The sequence below is a fragment of the Diadema antillarum genome, unplaced genomic scaffold (assembly GCF_040938485.1).
Source record: "Diadema antillarum isolate AM-2024a unplaced genomic scaffold, OU_Dant_1.0 scf00000055, whole genome shotgun sequence".
NCBI lineage: Eukaryota > Metazoa > Echinodermata > Echinoidea > Diadematoida > Diadematidae > Diadema > Diadema antillarum.
This window is the reverse complement of record NW_027270944.1, coordinates 1,531,222-1,549,892: the sequence shown is the minus strand read 5'-3', so window position 1 is coordinate 1,549,892 and position 18,671 is coordinate 1,531,222. Positions and strand designations below refer to the sequence as shown.

General features: G+C 37.8%; 1 protein-coding gene across 1 annotated transcript; it reads left to right on the top strand.

Annotated features, from left to right (window-relative positions):
* The first annotated feature begins 2,561 nt into the window (after positions 1-2,561).
* On the top strand, positions 2,562-15,110 carry LOC139715822 (la-related protein 7-like). The gene is made up of 10 exons (XM_071627361.1): positions 2,562-2,635; positions 5,786-5,964; positions 7,011-7,195; positions 8,959-9,123; positions 9,683-10,719; positions 11,275-11,407; positions 12,388-12,522; positions 13,348-13,510; positions 14,270-14,376; positions 15,105-15,110. The coding sequence occupies exons 2-10, from the start codon at positions 5,823-5,825 to the stop codon at positions 15,108-15,110; spliced, it is 2,073 nt and encodes a 690-aa protein (XP_071483462.1). The 5' UTR covers positions 2,562-2,635; positions 5,786-5,822.
* Positions 15,111-18,671: the final 3,561 nt, after the last annotated feature.

The window sequence follows — 18,671 nt, the reverse complement described above, 5'->3', positions numbered from 1 at the left end:
AAGCATTCTGTTGGATTGACAGTACCATTCGAAGTTCGAACCTAACATTGAGGCCGCTCATGAAAGAAAAGTAGAGATCCAATACAAAATAGTATTAAATAAACTAACAACGCAAGGGCTATAAGCCTTCCTTTTTGTCATCGAGATCGGAGCAAGGGGGCAGGTAACACTTGAAAACAAACAACAACTGAAATGGCTACTCAAAACAGAATAAGTCCCAACAAAGTCCCACTGCATTCTATCAAGACATTAAAAACATTAGATATAGCTGTATAGTATATAGATATGCAATGCTTTCATCATTCACCGTATTCTCCGCAAGAAAAGAACAGAATGGGGGGGGGGGGGCTTTAATCACTTAGAAATGTATAATATGTAAGTATGAAAGACACTATTATGTAGTAATACAGCTGTATAGAATTATTACATTAATAATGGATGATGATTTACTGGACTGACATTTTGTCACTTATAGTGTATAGATTAGTAAAATTGGATTGACGCGCGAACACTTGGAAATGCATGTATCCCGGACAAATATAATGATTTAATCGAATTTCATTTGATTAGTTAGAAAATGTGATGGAGCATCCTGGACAATTTAACGAAATGAGTCATTGGTTATTGAAACTTAAACACTCAAAATTATCTAATACGTATCCAGGAAAATATAAAGTTAGTACAGTCGATTAACACTTTAGCAATCAGAAATGTAATAGAGAGTAGGAGCCTATGTACTGCGTGGGGAAATGTACGGTCAATTAATTAGTTTTGTGTAATTGTTGTCAACCTCACAAATCTGTTGTAAATATAGCTATATCGTTATTTATTCACTGTAAGTGTTTGTAAGTGTGTCATTACCTGCCATATTGTGTCCAGAATAGGACCAAGGACCTGGATTATGTCAACATGTCCTTTGTTTTTACTTATTAATAAAAACATGATTACCACATAAATAATATAGGCGTAAGATAGTAGCATTCAATTGGTCCAGACGTACCTTCTGCTTTCGCTTTCCTTTATTTAGTTCTCAAGTTTTCGGCCATTAGGCTTTCATCAGGATATAAACAAAGACACAAAATATATAGTGTGCCTTTGCCAGTGAAATTGTAAGCGATTATACATGTAATACGCTTTTACAGTACAACAATATCTGTACTAGAAGCACTGTATTCATGGCGCATGCTTACACAGAGCACACACACACGCACACACACACAAACACAAAAACACACACACAGACACACACATTCGGATATAACAATATTATACAGTAGAAAAGTAAACATACTTGTTGCTATCCAAATATATGAACGTGTATTAAAATGTAATGTTTTCCAGCATCATATAAAATGCATTTCTAACACGATATTCTAGTACATTCTATTGCCGTTCGCGCCCGTTTTTTCTCCGACTTTAAAAATGGTCTGCTGTTAACATATCCCCATTTCGCTTAAAAGTTTTGTTTTCTAAGTTCGGAGAGCTGCCTGCACAACTAGCTCATGCTTTACCCTCGTTTTGGATGTATATGTTGATATGGTATAATTGCTGTACATGTATTGTCAGCAAATTAGTGTGGAGTAACTTCTGCGCCGCGGCGCGTTGATGACAATGCCGAGTTGACAATATTCTGGGTGTTTCTAAGTAAGAGGACAGTCACTCGGGCTCGACATTAGCAATGGTAAGGTGGCATTATCAGATTATTGGTTCTTGCGTGAAGTTCAATTTTGTGCAGAGGGTTCAAATTTGACCAACATTACAAAACAGATTCATGCTCTCATATTTAAATCACCTCCAACTAAATGATACACTATTCGGCCATTACTCATAGCAGTCATATCAAGTAGGAGCTTCAAAGTGTTTGAAACTCCTTGCTCATATCCAGGACAGTTTTATATGATGTAACGTTTTTGAATATAAACGGATCAAAAGTGGGAAATGTTTTTTTGGTTTTTTTATACAACTTGGGCCCGTTGCATAAAAGTTACTACACGTATTATGGTATAACTTTGCCATCCAATGGTAACTACCATGGCAACAATACTCAACAGCCAATCAAAATCAAGAATTCCATGGAAGTTACCATTGGATGGCAAAGTTACCATAATAGTAACTTTTATGCAACGGGCCCTCAGGTACGTAGTATCATCCCCGATCAAAGAGCTTATAATGAGTAAGTGAGGAGAAAAATGCCTTTGTCCCCAATACACCTCTACTTCTAAAGTAGAATTAGTGTATCGGGGACAAAGACATTTTTCTTGGTAAAACCGCGGCACACTGACACACACACACACACACATATAGGCCTATATAAGGATCAAAAGTGGGAAATGTTTTATATTAAATATATATATTATATATTATATTATATATCATATTATATATACTAGTAGGATTATATAATCATATATATAGATTCTTAAATACAACAACTGTATCATACTTTTTTGAGGGGGGGGGGGGGCGTTTTGTGACAGTCATCGTATTAAATACGCAATGAATATTCATCATAAATGCGTAACGAATATTCATATCACTTTTGCAAAGCAGCGTTCTGCCGACAACGAAGTCAGGGCTGTTCTGTCGTTTTGAAGCACAGAAACAAGTGTGAAGCCTCTCAAAAGTAGTGCAAGAGGTAAGCTTCAGTGTTTTCATACTTTAAGAAGAAGCTCAAATCGAAATCTTAAATATAAGTCTGCACAGATCCACTGACTCGTATGATGACAACATTAATTCAAGACGGCCAGCTTACGTTGCACAGTCCCGTGTGCTGAATTATGTGTTTGTTGTATCTAACGTTTTAGATTGGAGCGTGTATGGAGCATGCAGCCTTATTTAGTTATTCTGTATTAACCCCAGCGCGGGGCGCTGTACGTGTTGGGTCGGGGTCGCTGGTGCGGTTAGCAGCACATTAGTGTACACTGGGCAAAATAGCCATGGCATGTTCATGAATGTTCTAAATCCTAGGTAGACACAAGGATTTTAGTATTCAAAGGCCAAAGCGTACAGTGCACTCCCGTTATAATGAAATGCTCGGGACCGGCAGTTTTCTTTCGTTATAACGAAATTTCGTTATAACCGAACAAAGACAATATCGTTTGTACAACGAAAAAAAAAGGAAGCCACGCATACATGATGTTCTGTTTGTTGAATACTCGTCATAAACTGGAAAGCTATGTAAACAATAAAACAAATAGTTAATCAATTTCAGATTATTGTATTACAATAACACAAGTTCCCCTCGGAAACTCTGCGTGACACACCAAGCGAACACACCGTGATGTGACGCGTTCGCCCATGCAGAGACGCTGTAAATGCCTTGTTCCACTACGTATTTTCAAAAGCGATCCGCATTTCGTTATAACGGGGCACATTTCTTTTGTTTTCTTTGTCAGTGGTGCTTGGAAAAGGCTTCGTTATAACGAAAATTTCGCTATAACCGTGTTCGATATAAGCGAATTTTGTACCATAGACTTTAATGGCGATAATTTTGGGACCAGAAGTTTTACTTCGTTATAACGAAATTTCGTTATAACCGTGTTCATTGTAACGGGAGTGCACTGTATTTCGTTGATTGAAAGCCGGAGCGCAGCTGAGCCCGGCCCTGTCTATTATAAGTTTTGATCTAAATTTAACATGTATGATTGTAATGTTAGAATGGCAGAAAGAATCTATCTAGAAAAGATGTAGAATAAAATTGAATTTAGAGAGGGGAAGATCCAGACTCGGTGTTGATATGAAAATGTAAATTTACTTTCGTAATCACCTAGATGTCTTGAATTCCGCTTGCCCGAATTGCATCAAAATCACAGGATATACTTTATTTTAGCTTATTTACAATCATTCAAGTACATTCTGAACCAGTCGATTATCAGCCACTGTCAATATCTACATCGATTTTCATGTCGTTGCCAAGACCCACTCTTAAAAGCTTTCCATCTGTATCTAGCTTATACAATGTATGCAGTGTAGCATGATTGACTTACTGCACGCTGGCCAGTGAAATTTACATGGTGACAGAAAATGTATTCTAGAACATGTTTGTTTGCCAAACCTTGTTGGATGTTGCTGGCCTTGCTTCTGCAATTATTTTATCTTTCTCTAGTCTCTGCTCTGTGTGGATATTGTATTCCTCATAAACTACTTGGGTCTTCTCTCCTACTCTTTATTTAAATGCCCGTCCTTTGTCAAGTCAAGTAGCAGAGCAAAAACTCATTTGATACATCTCATGGTCATCCGTGGATGGTATGCCATAAATCTACATTATTCCATTTTTGTTGAGCCCACCGGAGATGTGGGGAGACTAAGGGATCGCCTGCGGCGTCTGTCCGTCCTCCGTCCGTCCGTCCGTCCGTCGTCCGTCTGTCGTCCGTCCGTAATGCTACAAAAACTTCAATAACTCTTTACTCTGGGCTTCAATTGCAATCAAACTTCGAGGGAAGAGGGGTCATACAAAGTTTCACATTTTACTATATCAGAGACTCCAACCCCAAGCACCTTCTGATCTGGAGATTCTCCCGCCTGAAACCCCTAGCAAATGGGAGACTCCAAGTTTATATGTGCGAAGCGCGAAGTTCCTAGGGTTATAGATGCTCTCTGGTGCTATCTAAGGCTTATTTTTGCAACATACGATAGCAATTAAATAAGAAATCCTTTACAACGGGAGACATTGAGCCAGGGCGGGAGAAATTAAATCTCGAACGGGAGAACGGGAGATTTTGCAAAAATGGGTTTTCGGCGGGAAATCTCCCGTCGAAAACGGGAGAGTTGGAGTCTCTGCTATATATGAAAGTCACCTCACGGTCAAAGCTCACAGGCAGGGGTCAACGAACTTTTAGAGCCCAATGTTAAGTTTTTATGGCGCGTTTCTATTATTGGTCATAACTTTTGATCCATAACTCCATTTGCGAGTAAACTTGGATGGTAGATGTCCCTTGGGAAGTGGATGGTCACCACAAGGTCAAAGCTCACAGGCAGGGGTCAACGAACTTTTAGAGCCCAATGTTAAGTTTTTATGGCACGTTTCTATTATGGGTCATAACTTTTGATCCATAACTCCATTTGTGACTAAACTCAGATGGTAGATGTCCTTTGGGGAGTGGATGATCACCACAAGGTCAAAGGTCACAAGCAGGGGTCAACATACTTATAGAGCCCAATGTTAAGTTTTTATGGCGCGTTTCTATTATGGGTCATAACTTTTGATCCATAACTCCATTTGTGACTAAACTTGGATGGTAGATGTCCCTTGGGGAGTGGATGATCACCACAAGGTCAAAGGTCACAAGCAGGGGTCAACAAACTTTTAGAGCCCAATGTTAAGTTTTTATGGTGCATTTCTATTATGGGTCATAACTTTTGATCCATAACTCCATTTGTGACTAAACTTAGATGGTAGATGTCCCTTGGGGAGTGGATGATCACCACAAGGTCAAAGGTCAAAGATCACAAGCAGGGGTCAACAAACTTTTAGAGCCTAATGTTAAGTTTTTATGGCGCGTTTCTATTATGGGTCATAACTTTTGATCCATAATTCCATTTGTGACTAAACTTAGATGGTAGATGTCCCTTGGGGAGTGGATGGTCACCACAAGGTCAAAGGTCACAGGCAGGGGTCAACAAACCTTAAACCGTTGAGGATGAGTCCGGAGTATACTCGGGCAGGTGTCTATGGGAAATGCGTGTTGTAGCAAAATCAGTCTGTCCTCAACGGGTTAAGGGCCCAAAGTGACGTTTCTTTTTTGCCATAAATTTTTACCCTTTTATTCTTTACTCTTGATGGTAGAAAAATTTCTTCAGCCAGGGCATCTCAAGAAGTAGTGATGTACAGCGAGAAGAGACCAAGGAAACGTGTGAAGAAACTGACAGTGGACATCTGTCAACAGGTGGAATTCTACTTCAGTGATGCAAACTTGAGGAAGGACCGATACCTGATGCAAGAGATTTCAAAGTCTGAGAAAGGATGTAAGACTCTGAGGGGTGCTTTGCTAATTTAGTGCCAAGAATAAGATATATCATAGAGATACAAGCTTCTCTTCTCTTTGGAACAAGAAATCATAGAAAATTCCTCTTTTATATGTAAGACTACTGTTTCCATATCCATGGCTGGAAGTCTTTTAAAAATGTGACTATCAACCTCTCAGATCAAAAAAAAAGAAAACCACAACTAGCTGAATTCAGTGATATCCATGTATGATCATTTTAGTAACTGGTATCCTTTTGGTTGATCAAAACTTCATCATAATGTTTTGTACTTCAGGGCAGTGATAATTTTCAAAAGGAAATCATGAAAGTTTACATTGAGTAGAAAAATACAGTGAATGTCTAGATTAAGGGTGGGGACACATTCATGACATCGCCTCCTATTATTATTATTACTTTTTTTTTGATAATAGTGATCTTGTCAGGGATTAATATGGTAAAATTCAGGTCCTCAAAATATTTTTTTTTGGCCTTACCTGGCATACCCCATGCAGGTTTACATATTTTCCTTTATTTATGTGATAAGAGTCCTTTTGATAAATATTTATCCCTTTTTTTTTGGTCATATTAGCAGTATATTGTACCAGGTAAACAGAATGTGATGAATAACAGACACGTCACAATGTATATTATACAATATATCACAATTTTCCAAAACTGAACATCTAGACAATGAAGCTGTTTGTAAATGCATTTGAATGTATTTATTGCTTTCAATTCAATTATTCTCTATTAGCAAAGTGCCACAAACTGAGAATTATGTAAGGTGTAATCTTGTATTGAACAACTTGTATGTACACTTGCCACAATGGAGAATTGAATTAGACTTTAGGTTGTTTCCTACCACACAGTGCTTCTTTTTTCCTCCTTTTTTTAAAGTAAAATTTGTAAAGGTCTGCCACAGATTAAACATGTAAATGAAATCAGCTTTACAGCACACTGAGTGAAGGCCTACTATGGATCAATTAGAGCCAACTTATAAATTTCAGCATGTTTATGTTGTTAATGTTGTTGCTGTGTGTCCGCAGATGTCTCCCTGGATGTTCTTGCCAATTTCAACAAGATGAAGTCCATGACTCAGGACAGGAAGGTGATTGTCGCAGCAATCCATCAATCATCTCTTCTGGAGCTCAGTGATGATGAGTCGTCAGTTAGGAGGAAAAAGCCTTTGGAACCACCCAAACATGACCCTGATGATTGCACTGTTTACGTTGTAAGTACCGGGGAGGAGACTGTCTTCTCTCTTGCAAGAACATTTGCAGACCTGTTGGTTTGCCAACTGTTGCAAAGACGCAGGCCTGTTGCAAAGACACGGGCCTTGTTTGTCAAAATTAATAAGCTATGCTGTGTCAACTTTGCAGACAGGTTTAAGATCAGTGTCCCTTCAAACATTCATTGATAAAGATTTACTATGATAGAAATAATGCCTTTTAAAGGCATTATTTACTATTTGCAGATGAAACAAAAACCCAGCTTTAGTGCTTCAAAATAGTTCTAAAATATGAGTTAGGGATAGAAACAACCAATGTTAAAATTTGAACCAGTATCATCAATGTTTAATATTGTTAACTCTTTATGTGCCATGGTGAAAACCCTCTGTGTGCCACAGTATTCTGAGACAGTAACATAGTCATTTTTAATATACTTTGGGAAAACATTCTGTTCTTGAAATCTATGAAACTTATATATATTTTTGTTACCCTGGTTATGTATTGAGCAGTGTTGTAGAGAAACTGTCAAGCTTTGCTTTGATGTAAATTGTATGACAAGTCCATGATTGTTTTTCTGTCAATGACCAGTAGCTATACATCAGTGAAGAAGCATGTCTTTTGCACCCAAAACAGTGACAGAAACTAAGAATTTTATTTTCAAATTGAGTCGGTTGCAAAACTTGATAGTCAATAACCACATAAAATGCAAGCTATGTGTGACAGGCATAGAATCGCGAGATACGCTTTCATTGTACCATGGCATTTGGCGATTTATTGATCAGTTTGGGCAGGTTTGTGCGTTTGAGCAGAATATGCGAACTTGGCACGCGTGACGCCATCGACTGAGTCGGGTGTGCCAACATGGCACATAAAGAGTTAAATAAAACATAATGTAGACAAAAGTAACAAAAATGTTTCTAGACTAAACCATCTACAGTTATGTGGGAGAGGGCATAGAGAAAATAAATCCAGATGATTTTCTCTTGAATGCATGGCAGTTCTTGATGTTTGAGCAAAAAGAAAAGAAAAGAAAAATGCATACCTACACAATTTCCCATATTGAGAGACACAGAAACCAAAGAAGAGAACACAAACAAAAGTAGTAGTTGAAGATATGACTTTCTTTTTTTAGAGGCTTGTGGCTAGTCAGCGAGTAATTTGTGTCATATGGTGCAGATGAGCTTTGCCTCCATCCTACATTTCTGACCTCATCCACGTCTACACACCTCCTCGTGCTCTCCGATCACAACACCAACTACTTCCTCAAGTCCCCCGTTTCAACACTCAATACTATGGCTCAAGTTCCTTTTCTGTCATGGCACCCACCCTATGGAATACCTTACCCATCTCTGTTCGCACCGCACCAACACAAGAGACTTTCAAAACTAAACTAAAGACGTATTTATTTAATCAATACTTTGGTCATTTCTTGTAATTTCTTTGTTGTTTTTGTAGTTAGTTGTATTGTATTACATATGTATTTTCTCATTGTATTGTTATTATAGGAATTGTTGTAAAGCGCATAGAGACTTCAATGTAACATGTGCTATAGAAGCAGAATGTATTATTATGTATTATTTAAATGTCAACTTGTCCACACCGTAGGCCTACCAGAACAGTCAGATACCTGACTTTAGAGCGACTTTGCTCCAAAGTTGCGCTTCTTGTCTGCTGTTGTTTTTGTATATTAAGAGTGTATTTTTAAAATGTTTTTCCTCTATAACTCTCTCCTTTTTTTGTTTTTCTCTCTCTCTCTCTCTCTTAGGAGAATCTGCCGAAGAAAGTAAATCATGACTGGCTGCGAAAGACGTTCTCCTACTGTGGGAACGTAGTGTACACCAGCTTGCCTCGCTACAAGTCCACAGGTGACTCCAAAGGATTTGCTTTCGTTGAGTTTGATCATCCAGAGGAGGCCAGCAGGGCGTGTGAGGTATGGTGACATATAGAAAGCTTGGAACACTTGTGGTTTAAATTGGACTGCATTTTTGTATCGGATCTTAAGCAAATGTATCGGATATTGTATCTGTGTGCGTTATTTGGACAGGAGGGTTCTCCAGCATGCTCTCCTAAATGTTCATGAATATAATACATGCAGACACACAGGACATGGACAGTATCTGCACTTCTTTGCCATCATCTTATCTAACTTATGATTTTCTTTCTTTTTATCTGTATGTGCCTGCCACATCTTTAACACTTTTCACCCCTCTCACATAAAGCCTTCTTCCGTTCAAAAGGTAGTGCCTAGGACAACTTCAGCTTCACCGCTTTGCAGACATTGTGGCTTTGTAGATGTAAAAAGAACCAACATTTAGGTCAGTATATGCATTGAATTCAGGAGCACACAGTAATATTTACTGTCCTGTGTTTGCACAAACTTCTCCGTGTTAGCAAATAGATGTTTCCCAAATGCATTAACTGTTGCTATGTTTTGTTTTGTTTTTAATTCTTTGACTGTGTGTGTGTTTCTGTTTATTTGTTTTCCTCAGATCTTGAACAACCCACCCCCTGATATGCTATGCAGCGCTGGTCAGTTTCCAAAGACAAGAGGAAGAAGGAGAATAGTGCCTCTGGAATTTGCCAGGGGGAATAAAAAAGAGCAGTCAAAGAAGGAAGCATATGAAGACTGCAAAGTTTCACTCAAACCAGGGCATGGGGTTGCCTTGTCCACATCAAGCGAGCCTTCCAAGGATGGATCCATTTTAAGCGGGGATGGGGGAAGTGGGAAGCAAAAGCAGAAGAGAGCAATTGATGCGGGAGAGGCTGATGGTAGATCAGAAAAAAAACTGAAGAGCATCAAGGGAAACCCTGTGGATGAGAGCGTAAAGGACGTATGTTTGCCTGAAACAGAGGCAAGGAGCAAGATAGCTGACGGTCAGAGAGATGTTCCCGTCGACGGTACAGAGTGCCATAGCAGAAAAGCAGACAGCGCCGGGCACACTAGCGTGGAAAAGGAGGGAGCGAAGTTGCACACAATCAAAAGTGAGACGAACGCCACAACGATCAGTGGAGGGTCAAGAAGCAGACAAAGGCTGGACACTACAAGCGTAGACAAAGATGCAGAGGATGCGAAGGAGAGGAGGAGGGGGCAAAAGAGGAGACATACTGACATGGAAGAAGCGACTCCGATGCCGGGTGGGGGAGAGATCTCCGTGCGTGCCAAGAGCAGGAAGGAGAGTGGTGAAGATGGAGTGAAAGTGAAACAGGAGCAAAACGAAAAAGCTGAGAAGGACATAGAGCCTTTGAAGGTGAGGCAAGCAGAACAGATTGCCGCTAGTAGGAAGACCATGAAAAGGAAACGCAGTCTGAGCGAGGGTGATCTCTTCGACATGAGACTCATTCCGTCAGACTCTGAATCGAGAGGTCGCAAGACCCTGGCAGAGAAAGCACTGAAGGCAGATGGCAAGGAACTGTCGAGCAAGAAGAGTTCGTTGGAGGAAATTGAGAAGAAGAAGCGGATCCGAAAAAAGAAGACCAAACTGCTCCAGGAGGAAGACGAGTTGCTTTTCCTGAGAGTCATCTCAAAGTGAGTGGCATTGTTTCCGTAGACAGGATTTAGCTATCAGTGACTGTCTATTGTGGATATGAGAAGAGAGTACCAAAGTGTGATGTCGTAGCCATTCGTTGGCATAGAAACTGGTTCTAAACAACCTTAGCTGGCTTGAGTGTTTATGCGCACACTTGGTTCCAACCCTAGCATTGTGAAAGGCTGACATCATTACTTAAATACATGTACTGTGATGAGTTTGAAAATAATAAGCGAAAACAACACAAACCTGTGACTCTTCAATATGCCGCCTGGATATTCATTCCATCAAATTGGGGATACATTGTACGTTCAGTGGTACATTGATCTTGCCCCCTCCCCTAATAAAATGTTATTTCATAATATAATTTCAGATATAAGGTCAAAAGAATTTCCAATAAGTGTTTGATGAATAGATGATAGAAGGATAGTAGGACAAAGGTTTAGAGCTTCTTCTTGTTTGTTCATTTGAATTGAGTCTTTAACCAAGGGCAGTTTTCCTATCGGTGTTTTTCAAGATCCCAGTCAGTTGCTTATTCTATTGTGTTGATGCAGACATGAATGGTTAGAGCTGAGGAAGGAATACTTGGCCCTTCAGAAGGAGTGTCTATCAACCATGAAGCAGTCTCTAAGGGACCAGAGCACTGGCAAGAGACAGTCTTTCCTGGAAAACAAGTCAAGAGAACAGGTCAGGACAATTTCTTATTCATAAATCAGAGCTTATTGAACAAGTGTTTGAATTCAAGCTTAAGAAATGGACATGCATGTCAATGCTATGCTCTTACAGTGATGAAATATTATGTGTGATACACCATATTATATCAAATTATCTATCTATCTATCTATCTATCTATCTATCTATCTATCTATCTATCTATTTATCTATCTACACTGTATCTATCTATCTATCTATCTATCTATCTATCTATCTATCTATCTATCTATCTAACTATTTAAGTAAAGTATGACCTTCCTGCCTTTTCTCAGCTTGGATTGCATTGATCAATAGTTGAAAAATCCATTATGTCCTTGTACATTATTGGATCTTGTACTGGATGAATATGATTTACTGGAACCATGGAACATACAACAAACTTATGAAACCCATATCGACAAAGAGTTGCGAGTTCACTTTGTATTCATCTCTTATTTGTGTTCCTCTCCCATTACTAGCCATGACTGGAAACAAATTTTATATATTTGCCTCTAGAGAGAAATGTGTCATGATACAATTGCATTGTGGGCTTGGATGTATTCACACATATCTGGCTTTTTTTTTCTTTTCTTTTTTTTTTTTTGGGGGGGGGGGGTATGTTTTGGGAGCATTTTATTCATGTTCCCATAATCCACAAGTTGAAGAAAATGTAATTGTGACTTCATTGCCTGGTGCATATGGACTAATGTGAATTTGCTTCCTAATTGTGCCGTGCCAGCATAAGTGTTCTCTGTTCCTGGTTTAACACAGCAACCTAGGAAACTGCTTGTTATTTATTAGTGTCTCCTCCTCCTGTTCACACAGGTAATGTACAATGTAGACTACAAATGTATCCTTAATATTGGGATTGCCATTCAGCCAGGTTTGAATACTGTTGAACATTTTATCCACCCAGTGTCTACTTTCCATTCCTGAACTTTCTCTTTTTCTTCTTTTCGTAATCATGAATTCAGGTTCCCCATCATCAGGCCGACTCCCAACAAAAAGAGCAATCTGCCCAAATCAAATCCAGTGAGCTTGACTTTGTCGAGGGCACTGTAGTGAAAATACACTGCCACAAGTCGGAGACAACCCGGAAAGAGATCAGGGTGAGTTATGAGGGTGCTTGGTTAAAAAAAAAAAAAACGTCCATTAACTTGTCAAAGGTTTACATGTTCTTGTCGAACAGTGTGATCATGTACAACCATGTAAACACATATGTAACTGAGATTAGGAAACGATATGATGTCCTAACCAGTGTATTGTTTTTTCATAAGAAAAAACAGATATATGCATGGATCATGCAAATGAGAAACTCAGTAGGAAGTAGTAAATGGGGTAAACAACACATTGCTGTATCTACAAAGGATGAGACCAAAGTGTGAAGCCCAAAAGTTGGAACGTGTTTTTTTTTTTAAAGAAAAAAAAAAGGCCCAAATCCCATGGCGCACTATGTGTTTGGCACATGGGGCTGCTGTGGCAACATAGTGGAAACACAACAGTAATAGGTAAAATGGACTAAGAATAAGGTGTAGTTGGATTATAGTTCAGAGTGATATGTACACATAAATTGAGTTGAGAATAAGGTATATAGTTGGATTACAGTTCAGAATAATATGTATAGATAAATGTAGCTAAAAATAAGGTATACACATTGTAGGTGGATGTTGGATTCATTACACACTGACAACTCTTTGATATCAAAAAATTATCTGCGCCCTTCAAGACAGAGTTTGTAATTGAATCTAAATAAACACTAATGTTTAACATATTATTTTCATTAGTGCTTATGTTTTGATCACACCAGGCAGTAAGTTAAACCAGTAGAAACACTGTAGGCCCTAACTGTTGTTTCGTGTTGCTTCTGTCCTTGCATAGAGATGTTGGTAAAAATTAAGAGTATATGAACTTTGAGTTTGATGCACCCTCCACAGGAATACGTTGACAAGATTTCACCCGTGGCTTACATCGATCTACCTGATGGTGAGAGCCAGGGATACATCCGGTTCAAATCAGCTGAGGGACCGTCATCTGTTCTCCAAGGAGCGAAGACTGGGGATCTCAAGGACTTGCACATTTCCTTGTCACTCGTAGAAGGTATTTGATCTCTGTTTATGCAGCTTGTCAATGATGATGATAAAACTGGACTGATCATAGTGGAAGTAAAAGTACCATAATGATGAAGGCTTGAGGGAGGGGGGTGGGGCTTGAAGATGTAGATAATGACCTCTGATGACACCCAGTAAGGTCAATGACTTGTAGAGGGCCATTAAACAGGTCTAATCCTGAGCCTTGAAAGGTCAATATGATGTATCCATGGGATGGTCGGTTTATGCAGTCTGGATTGAATGTGTTGTACATGTACTTATATTTCCAGCCTTCATTGAAAAAACAAAACAAAACAAAACAATGGCAACGACAATAATAACAACAGCAAAAAAAAAAAAAAAAAAAATCAAACATTGTTTAGTTGATTCGAAGTCATGGAGTGTACACTTCAAAGCAAGAATGAATTCTGAACATCACTGTCACATTGAAGCTTTTATGTACAGTCAAACCTGTCTATAGTGGCCACCCAAGGGAGATGAAAAGAGTGGCCTTTATAGACAGGTGGCTGCTATAGACAGGTTAAAATCTACTGGCGGGAAACAAAATTTGTGGCCGCTGACTGCGTTAAACAGGTGGCCGCTATACACAGGGTCTTTGACAGGGCTTTTCTCTCGGGGGATTTTTCAAAAGCTGCTGTAGACAGGTGGTCGCTATAGACAGGTTTGACTGTACAAGGATTGTGCTGGAGTTAATATGTGTAGTGTGTAGACATTGTGCTCATATCTCCCTTTGTCCTTTGCTCTGAAGGGGATGAAGAGAAGGAGTACTGGGAGCGATTGAAGCTGGATCGCTTTAATAAACTCAACTCCAAGGAGAAAAGGAAGAAAAACAGAAAGGCACGAGGAGTCAACAAGGTAATATCATCCTAGAAATAACTTTAGCCAAATCTGCAGAAATTTAGTGTTAGAGGTTTTTTTTTTAATTACTTTGTTGATTTGGTTTCCCATGTTGTTTTTGTGGTTTTGATTCAATCAGCTTTGGGATTGCCCATGTAGCCTTTAGACTAATTTTCTATACCTTTTGCACTGGAACACAGTTTCACAAATAATTTCCAGATTTTCTGTAATTTTTTTTTTCCCCATCTAACACCTCGACTCACATCTGAAATCTAACTAATTCTGACGCAAGAAGAAATTGGTTTGGAAGTCATTGGTTGAATTTAAGGATTTATCCAAGAGATAGTTAACTGTCAATATTCCAGCGAGATAAATGCCCCCTTTTATCAAATGTCCTGTAACTGTATGCTCCAGCAATGAGGAGATTTGGAAATATGACATTTTTAAAATTAAAATTACATTGATGTATTTAACCGACTTTTTTATGTTTGTTTTTGTTTTTGTTTTGTTTTATGTTCTTTTGTGTATCTTCTGTATAAAACTGATTTATGATTTTTGAAAATAACTTAGATTCCGATTCTACATGATTTATAACAATGGTGTACGCGCACCTACAGGCTTTATTGACTTTTTATGTGTACACCATTTTCCATTTTACTTGTTGCCTGTTGTAATCTGGAACAATTTATGACTGTAATTCTGATGTCGTTGTGGTTTTTTTATATGTCATTGTTTTTATGTTTCAGCTGTAACACTGAATGCTAAATGTTGTTTTTTGTGATTTAAATGGAAATAAACGAATTGAATTGAATTGAATGGAAAATGATGATAATGGTGATGGTAATAATATAAAAGTAAGAGAGTGATGATGATGAAAATAGTAATAATAGTAGTAATTGCTGTTGTCATCAAATTATTTCTAATCGTCTACCGGTAATTACAGAAAACGTAAAAACACACTGTGCACTTAAGTGCACAGCAAATACACATTTCACAGTCACAAAACAAACATGTATAGGGGATGTGAAACCTGAAGAGCATGCTGTTACCCCTGTATCTTCAGCTGAAAAAAAAACTTTCATTCTGTTTCTCTCTTTTCTCTTTAGCTGCTACATAAGGCTGAGCAGGTGACTTCAAAAGCAAGTTCTCACATCAGATTCGATGACTGACCTTGAAGGAGCATGCAGTTGATTCAATAAGAAGAAAAAGTAATAGATTCCAATCCTGCCCTGTTATTTGTAGACATTATAATATACTTCAGTGAGGGCATTCTGTAGTAAGAATTACCCAGACAAGGTACTTTTTGGAACAGTTTAGTATGCCTGAGGCAATAGCTGATCATGTTTGGACTGTGTCGAATGTACTGAAATGCCTTAACAAAAAGATGTATGTTATTTGTTTCATAAAATGGTGAAACATACATCTTAAGTCAAAAGAATTTCAAATGTAGGCGTAATAAATTCTGTGGCAGCCATTTTAGCAAGAAAAGAAAACGAAATCTCGCCCTGTCACCAATGCGACATGTAAGTGCTAATGATCAGTCATTACACTTTATGTATGACTGGTCATATAAAGCAAAATTACAATGTACATGTTAGGTAAAGTGAATGCCTGGTCAATCATTTGATTATGATACTTCTGCTTCATTGTTTTGTATTAATTGTTTTGCTGTTTTCATATTCATGACTGACTTTGTCACATGTGATTTTAAATGATAGTTCTTTATATCTTTTGTCATGTAAGGCCAGTATCAGGCTGACCTAAAACTGTCTCATAGGCATGCACAAGGTGCATACACATACTTGTACTTGACAAGCACATTTGAAAATTTTCCCCAACTGGTATTTCAGCTTATTCTCTTCCTGCTATTACAGTAATATTGTACACAATGACAATTATGTGCTTCATTGCCAGAAAAACACTCTTGAATTTGGTCCAAATAAATTGCAATCAAATGCTTGTATCTGGCATAGTGAGATTCTGACAAGTATTACATAAACAAATAAGTGCACTCCCATTATAACGAACATGGTTATAACGATATTCCAGTTAATGTACAGTAAAGTAAAATTTAGGGCCGCAACATTGTCATATTTTTATTGTTTATTCATTCGGTTATAACAAAATTTCAATATAACGAAAGAAAATTGCCGGTCCCGAGGACTTCGTTATAATGAGAGTCCACTGTAGTGGTTATAGTCTTAAATCATCCTTAACAATGTTCATATTTTCGAGTTATCTTGCCATGCATGGCCTTCCACAATGTGTCATATACATGTAGTCTTATTCAGATAATGCAATGACACATAAAGTGATACTAACAAGAACATATTTTATCTCACAAAGGGATAGCAGTGGGTCTAGCTATCCAGCTCTAGTTCATTTACCTCACACTTTGAGATCATGATTATCTATTAGTTACACATACAGAGCTATATTTCACGGACCAAAAGGGAAGAAAATCTATGAACACGAAGCAAGCCAACTTTCCTATCCTTGTCCACTAACATTGTTGCAAGTTTTCATGCAATGAAACAGAAAGTAGTAAATGGAATTACAAATACATTTGTTAACATGTTCCCAGTGAATCACACCTGTGGTGAAAGAATTCACAAATAATTTCTTTTGAATATTAATGTGCTGTCAAAATGTTGCTGGCATTGGAAAGAAATCTGTAAGACAATGAATGTGCTGTGATGTTTATCCATGGCCTTCCATCCTTTGAAATAGTTAGGTTTTTGTAGGTATGTCATGCATGTTTATGTCCTTTGTTAATTGCATTTCTCACATTTTTTTATTGTTGCAGTATGCATTGCTTTACTGTATAAAATTGAGAATACAGAAAAATACAGAAGCAAAATTGAGTGTCCCAAGTTGTTATTGGTCTCTTTTTTTCTTTTTATAAGTAAATCTCACTGGCATGAACATGGAGAGTTTGAATACAAAACTACAGTGTAATACAATGCCATTTATTATTATTTTTTTTTAAAGTACTGTCTCTTTTCAATGATTCTGCATTCATTACATAAGTATTTATGAAGATATTGAAATTGTCATTTTCTAATTGTTTTCCTTCATTTTTGGCAGATATAATCTCACATATCTGGGATTGATAAAAATGGATACACAGGTTTAAGCATTGAAACTTTTCATACATGTTATTTGTATCATTGTTTTCTATATGTGACCAGTGAGTGATGATAATGTATGGTGTGAAATGTACACATGAACATGTGCATACAGTGCACTCCCATAATAGCAAAGTCCTTGAGACTTGCAGTTTTCTTTTGTTATATAAAAATATTGTTGTAGTGGAACAGTATAGTGTATAAAGATATATTGATTATGATTTGGGGACCTGTAAAGAGAATTTCGCTATACCTGTAACTATTTTGTTATAACGGGAGTACACTAGCATACTGTATATGTTCTAATATAGTGCACTCCTGTTATAACGAACACAGTTATAACGAAATTCTGGTTACAACGAAATGAAAATTCAGGTCACAACGTTATACACTCTATGTATTTCTATTGTTTATTTGTTCGGTTATAACGAAATTTCGATATAACGAAAGAGAACTGCCGGTCCCGAGAACTTCGTTGTAATGGGAGTCCACTGTAGGCCCATCATATACAATATGTACTGTACTAAGAGTGCTAAATTTTATGTGGTAATCTGATGGCAATTTTATATAATCTGTAGTCAACAGAATCCATTTGAGAACTATTCATTGTTGACATATGGTTTGCGAGTCTGTCTGTGACTTTAAATACACCTCGACATACCCCACCAGTCAAAATAATCAAATTAGATGTCTACAAAATAACATATTCTAGTACACATAACTCCTAATACATTTAAACAGGACGCACATGTATGCATTATCACACTTAACACATCAGCACAGACACAGGCATAAAGAGAAAAGGTATACGTGTACACCTTTTATGTTTGCACCCTGTACAAAGACCCACTCAAAACTGCATGGCGATTTCAATCCATTTTTAATTCAAGATATCTTACCAAGCACCTGAGGAGTCTGTGCAGGATTACAAGCCAGTGGACCAATTCAGCATCTTTGACAACTTGGAAATATCTTATGTGACATTCTGAATCGTAAAAGAGTACACAGGACCACTTGACCACATCGAATGGGAACAAAATAGTATGCTGTATATGTACCAACTAACATGTATACTGGAAGTCTTGGTAGAAGAGTACACGTACAGCTAAAAAGTATTTTAATGCAATCAAAGCTAAGTCAATACTTCAACACATAAGTTGCTTGTGACTGTCGAAGTTGAGGTCT

What these genes read in the sequence shown, in the direction of transcription:
- LOC139715822 (XM_071627361.1), top strand. Translation starts at nt 5,823, where the DNA reads ATGTACAGCGAGAAGAGACCAAGGAAACGTGTGAAGAAACTGACAGTG. An exon ending in ATGATTGCACTGTTTACGTT is followed by an intron (nt 7,196 to 8,958) that starts GTAAGTACCGGG and finishes TCTCTCTCTTAG; the next exon opens with GAGAATCTGCCGAAGAAAGT. An exon ending in AGGCCAGCAGGGCGTGTGAG is followed by an intron (nt 9,124 to 9,682) that starts GTATGGTGACAT and finishes TGTTTTCCTCAG; the next exon opens with ATCTTGAACAACCCACCCCC.